Source organism: Falco rusticolus, chromosome 1, assembly GCF_015220075.1.
Source record: "Falco rusticolus isolate bFalRus1 chromosome 1, bFalRus1.pri, whole genome shotgun sequence".
Classification (NCBI taxonomy): domain Eukaryota; kingdom Metazoa; phylum Chordata; class Aves; order Falconiformes; family Falconidae; genus Falco; species Falco rusticolus.
This window is the reverse complement of record NC_051187.1, coordinates 109888192-109893973: the sequence shown is the minus strand read 5'-3', so window position 1 is coordinate 109893973 and position 5782 is coordinate 109888192. Positions and strand designations below refer to the sequence as shown.

The 5782-nt window shown below is 53.7% G+C and overlaps 1 protein-coding gene across 2 annotated transcripts; it reads left to right on the top strand.

Annotated features, from left to right (window-relative positions):
- On the top strand, positions 1-3711 carry LOC119151749 (placenta-specific gene 8 protein-like). Of its 2 annotated transcripts, XM_037396026.1 has the most exons (5): positions 1-132; positions 1962-2090; positions 2258-2382; positions 3188-3291; positions 3561-3711. In XM_037396026.1, coding segments are annotated over exons 2-5 (345 nt in total). In that variant the 5' UTR covers positions 1-132; positions 1962-1975; the 3' UTR covers positions 3562-3711. The 2 variants fall into 2 exon arrangements, with proteins under 2 accessions (XP_037251923.1, XP_037251915.1); XM_037396018.1 differs by lacking the exon at positions 3561-3711 and having other exon boundaries at positions 3188-3295.
- The last annotated feature ends 2071 nt before the right edge of the window (positions 3712-5782 follow it).

Sequence of the window (5782 nt, the reverse complement as noted above, 5' to 3'; positions counted from 1 at the left end):
ACCGTAAAACTTGCTCACTGGCTGCAATAAAAGCCTCCAACAGAAAGTTTCGTTTCATCTTCCCCAGAATCTCTCTGTGCGTGGTCACAGCCAGCAAGGAAGCCTGCACCGACAGAAGCTGCTCACCACAAGGTTAGTTCTTTTAAAGCATGGAAATAGTAAAAACTTGCTAGGATGGGAAGAGTGGGGTAAAAGTGCAAAAGCAGAGATTTTAATTTTTTTTTTCCTTCTGCTCAGCATGTAATTTAAAGCAAAATAGATGGTAAATGCTGCTTTGGGAAGGGGGATGCTTTTAAAAAGCTGTGCATAAAAGCTGGATTATGGAGAGGTTATTACTTCTTTGCTGCTTTCTCCTGCTACCAGAATTGTGTGACTGTATTAAAGGAATCTGGCTGGTCCTTTGCTGTTTAAATTGGGCTCTTTCTTGCCTACCTGGGTGCTCAAGACCGAATTCCTCTCAGTAAGGCTACTTAGCTTTATGTGTTTACTGGTAGGCTCTAAGGATGTGCTGGATGGAGCTGCTGGCATGCCAGAACCTTGGATGTCAGTCACTTTTATGCATTGCTGCCCCATCTGTATATTTACTGTCCTTTTTTATGGGGCGTGCTGCTGGTGACAAGCACCTTCATGTTACAGCTTCTTCATTAATGCTTGCGGTTAAGAGAGAAGCATGAGAATACTACCCATATGCAGAATGCTGTGCATTTGTAAAAGAGTAGAAAGTAGAGAAAGCAGCATTGCGGTGGGGTGGTGGAGGGAAGCGCTGGGAGGCATCGCACGCTCCCAGTTTCCCTCTGGACACATACAGGATGCTGCCTCTGGCCGCATTCGCACCGGGCTTGCAGGCTGGCGTGCGCTGCCGGGTAAAGCTGGGAGTGGGATTTCTGGAGGAGTCTGTGTTGCCCCAAAGGAATGAGATTAGGGTCATCATCACGGTGGTCCGTCCCCCGTCCCCTTTCCCCCTTCCCCCCCCCCCCCCCCAAGCATTGCTCACTTGGTTTTAGTTTCTGTTCTGGCTTCTGAGCTGAGGAGCGGAGCGGGATGGGGAGGAGCCTGGCCACCCCGCAGCTCGGTTTCTGCTTTTGCCAAGCTGCTGTTTCTAGTATGAAAAAAACCACGCTACCCTGATTTGTACCAAAAAGCCTCAACAAATGTGAGCAGGAAGTTTATCGATTATTTTTTTTCCCCCTGCTCCTTTCATCTATTTGTGCATAGAAGAACTTGGCCTCAGGGCAAAACTTGTTTTTAATTGTTATTTAAGAATGTTTTGTGCTGTCTTTTACTTGGCTGGAAGAATAGAAGCATAGATATTTGGGGGTTTGTTGTTGGGTTTTTTTAGCCCCGAGCCTTACTGCTGCTCAAGGTTGCTTAACCTTCTCAACCTTGCTTAATCATGGGCAGGCAAGGAGCAGGATTCGGGCTTGGGATGTAGTGTTGGGTTCCTGCCTTTCTGGCTCTCGGTGATGAGAAACCGGAGATACTTGTTTTCTGCTGTACCCCCCTGCTGTGGAGCCTGGCTTCCTTACGAGGAAATGTGGTATCACGGCTGCTTCCTGCACGCTTTGTAGCCGTGCTGAAGCAATCGTGTATAAAATATGTAATCTTGTGTAAAGTAGACCAAGTTCAACAACTGCAATGCCCGAGTCACTGGCTTTAGCTGGGGCTCGCTGCCCAACCCTGCTTGGCACAAGGGAAATCGTTTAAGCGCTAGTGAAGCCTTTCTGGGCTGGAGTGGGAAACATCAATGACATGATGTGTTTTGAAGGCTGGATAAAATGCAAACACCTTGAAATGACACAAGTGCAGGTAAGATGGTTATGCTCTATCACCTCCAGCAGCAGCAGGGGAGCTGGGCGAAAGGCTGCCAGCTGAAGAGCAATCAATGGTGACTAGCTCAGTGGGGGATAAGATCGACCGCAGTTTTTTCACCAGCTGTCCCCTTCCCCTCCTGTCTCTTTCAGAAGAGCAACGGAGAATGGCCTTGCCGTCCGTCGTGACAGTGCAGCCGCAGTACAGCATGTCCATGCCTGCTGCCTCAAGGAACGTTTGGCAGACAGGGCTGATGGACTGCTGCACCGACTGCGGCGTCTGTAAGTGCCTCGGGTGGTCCCATCCCTCAGCTGCAGTAACGTGCTGCACTTGGTCCCAAGCCCTCTCGGGCCACTTTCCTGGCCCCTGCTGCTGGGGTCGGCAGTGCTGTCGGTGCCGGGCTGGCAGGCAAGAGCCTCACCGGCTGCTGCATCTCTCCCCCTGCCAGGCTGCTGCGGGATGTTCTGCTTCCCCTGCCTGGGGTGCCAAGTGGCCGGGGACATGAACGAGTGCTGCCTGTGCGGGACCAGCGTGGCCATGAGGACGCTGTACCGCACCAGATACAACATCCCGGTGAGTGGTTAACCTGCTCCCTCACTGTGCTGTGAGGTTCAAAGTCAAGGTGCCCCGAGTCCCCCCTCTCTCTCCCCACATCAGTGATGAGCGTGGGGCAGCAGCACTCCCCGCTCGCCCTGAGTTTCACTTTCATATCCCGACTGATGTCAGGAGCGCAGGACAGTGGTTGGAATGCCCTTGGCCATACTGATCCCTGGGCTGGTGTCCAACAACAAGCGTTAATCAAGACGCAGCTCCTTCCCCGCACCCCGCACCGGGAGCACATGGCCTGCCGCCAGCTGCCGCCAGCCACAGCGGCTCGCAGAGCCTCAGCCACTGCTTCCCCATGGCATCCCCAAGCTCTGAAAGATGGGAAAGATTTGAGATAAAGGTGGGCAGACTAAAGAACAGATTAAGTCAGTTGAACAGATAAACACCTGTAATCAGATGCAGGAGAAAGGTGGACATTCACACACTGTACATATGTGAAGTGGTTTCTTCCCATGGTGGGCTAGTGCCGTCCCCAGTGCAAATCATGGTGGCCCAAGTCCAGTTTACCCAAACTGACTCTTTTTGTGTGCATTTCCCCTCCCAGGTCTCAACCTCAGATGCTGAAAGATACACAGCTACCTGCAGCCTGCAGAGAGGGCTTTCCCCCTCCTTTCCCCTGGCTGTGGGTTCAACACCCCCACCCCCCACCCCCAGTTTTTACTGCCTGCTGCTCAGGAAACAAAGGGCACACAGAGTGGAATGTAATTAACATTCCTTGGATGAAATGTGGCTTTTGGGGAGCCTCCATCGCTAACCAATTTCTTCCTAACAGGGGTCCATTTGCTCTGACTTCTGTATCACCCTGTGGTGCCCCGTGTGCTCCGTCTGCCAAATTAAGAGAGACATCAACCGGAGGAGGGAGATAGGCATATTCTGGTAAGCTGGGTGTGCTGACACTGGTTTGTCAAGCTGCTGCCTCACACAGCCGAGCAGCTTCCTGGGGTCCCTCCTGCCAACACCTGACCTAAGGCACAGGGTTGCTGCCCTGGGGAAATGGCCATGGGCAGGTGACAAGAGTGACCTGTCCCACAGCGAAACGTTGCTGGGAACCTTGTGTAGGACTGTGGGGGCAGGACTGGGGACACACACACGGTGTGGTGAGGCACGGCCATGCTTCCTGACCCTCCTCTCCTGTCCCCTTGCAGATGCTGCCATCCTCGCTGCACCCTGCCGAGCCGCTGTGGGCAGGAGTCACTGCTGCCCTGGCCCTTGGGAAAACACCCCGCGGGGGGGTTGTCTTTGCGGTTGACTCCCCCTTCCCTGGGTAATATGAATAAACAGCAGAATTTGTCTTCCTGCCTGTGTATGTGTCACTCTTGCACCACCTGAGAGCAGCCGTCCTTCTCCTGCTCTGTCCATCTCAGCAGCCCCTTGTGCAGCTAAGATTTCCCTGCGCTCGCTGCAGAGGGAGGTTCTCACTAGTGTTTTGATACTTGCTCAGCTTCTAGAAAGGATGTTTGATAGACGGGAGGAGTCGATGTTGCTCATGCAAGTTGTAAGACTCGGAAAAGTGACTTCTGGGCTTCCTGCAGGTAGGTAATGGCTGCAGGCCACTCTCAGAGCTGTCCCTGCTGCAGTGGCCCAAGTGGCTGCCTGGTGCTGCTGATCACTCCTACCTCTCTGAACATAAAGCCACCGGGATTTTTGGCTGCCTGGCACCAGCCCACTTCCTGCATTGCAGAGACGTGCTCCCTTGGGGACCCCCAACAAGAACTCCCACTCTCCTGTGATTAAAGACCTGGTTGGGCTGTGGGTTGGCCATGTCTTCTCCATGGGCCAGCGCCACTGCCTCCTGGCCACCTGGCCACAGGCAGGCAGAGCACGCCTGCGGGCGCTGGGCTGTTAGTGGTATGCTTTCCATCCAAAGGCAGTCGTTACATCCAGCCTCTCTCCCTCACTCTTGGAGAGATGCTAAAGGATTTTTGATCCCTACAAATCTCCTCCAGCTTCTCTTTCTCCGAGGAAAATATGGGTGGTTTTTTTTCCTTTCTGCCTTCACCAGAGACCTGGTAAGGGGCAGCGGAGGCTCTGTCAGCGCTGTGGGGTGGTCCGTACAGCGGCACTCCCACCTGCCTAAGCCCCAGACAGACCAGACAATTCTGTGGATGATCCCTGGAAATACAGAAAACTGCATTTTTCAGCCTAAGAGAGGTAAAGGCCAGGAAAGCAGAGAGGGGGAGAGAGAAACACCATGCTGCCGCCTCATCCCAGCACAAAGCGGTATGATTTTGTCGGTGCTTGCTGATGCTCAGGTTTAACGAAGGGAAGGCACTGCACCTCCAGCATCAGGTCACTTAAGGCAGAGCAGGAGCCTGAAAGGAAACCATCCTTCTCTGAAAACTGCTACCAACAGCGCAGTGTCCCCCCGGGGCTCTGGGCCTGTGGGATGCAGGTGGGGAAAGGCGGGAGGGGCAGCAGGAGCCTGGCTGAAGCAGCAGCAAGGTTGCAGCCAGCAGCCTTCTGCAGGGAAGCTGCGATTATGCAAAGCAGCACCTAAGCTGGCATCTGGTCTCTGAGTCAGGGGGTGCAAAGGTTGTTTGCCAGGGAGCACCCAGAGCACATAAAGGCTGAGATCCAGGAAAAAGTCAGGCGTCTCCTGGGACAAGGGTGGCTCGGTAGGTACGTGTGGCTCGGCTTTACTTCAGCAAGCACTGTGGTACAGAACTATAGAAATCGCTTGTGGCTGAAGTGGTGTTGCTGAAGAACGGAGGTGAGGTTTTCTACCTGCAAAATTACTTCAGAGCTAAAGCACAGCATGTTGAGTGCTGCTGGCAGGCGTCTCGATAGGAGTGGGCAGCAGAGGTAAAGCACAGCAACCTGCACTGTATTGTTCGTTTGTGCATGTGCCCGTACGTAACAAAATGCAGCTCTGTGACCCTGGTTATCGGTGAAATGTGGCTGTGTGGACCTCAGGATCCGTTTTATTCTCATCAGCCATTCCAACGGCACTGGTGGTGCCATGGAGCTGTAGATTTGGGGGCACTCAAGGGATGATCGTGTGGTGGAGGCTTCTCCAGGCAGCTGCCTGTTCCACACCACAGCCTCCATCCACGCAGGGATGCATCGCACTTGTACTTGGGGAGAGGAGGGGCAAGTCCATGCTCAGCCCTGCCTGCAAAGGGCACAGTGTGCCTGTGGGGCAATGAGCACTGCTCAGCTGCATTTTCACTGTGTGCTGCTATTAATCTCGCTATCTGGTGGTGGGGGAGCACCTCCTTCGTTGTGGGAGGCTGGTGGGGTCCTGCCCCTAATCCTCCTGCAGAGAAACACCTTTGCCTTTTAACCCTTGGCACAGGTGACTGAGGCAATCCCGCCAGCTGTCGGTTCCTCCTTCGAGGCCGCTCGTCACCTCATGGGAGCAGATACC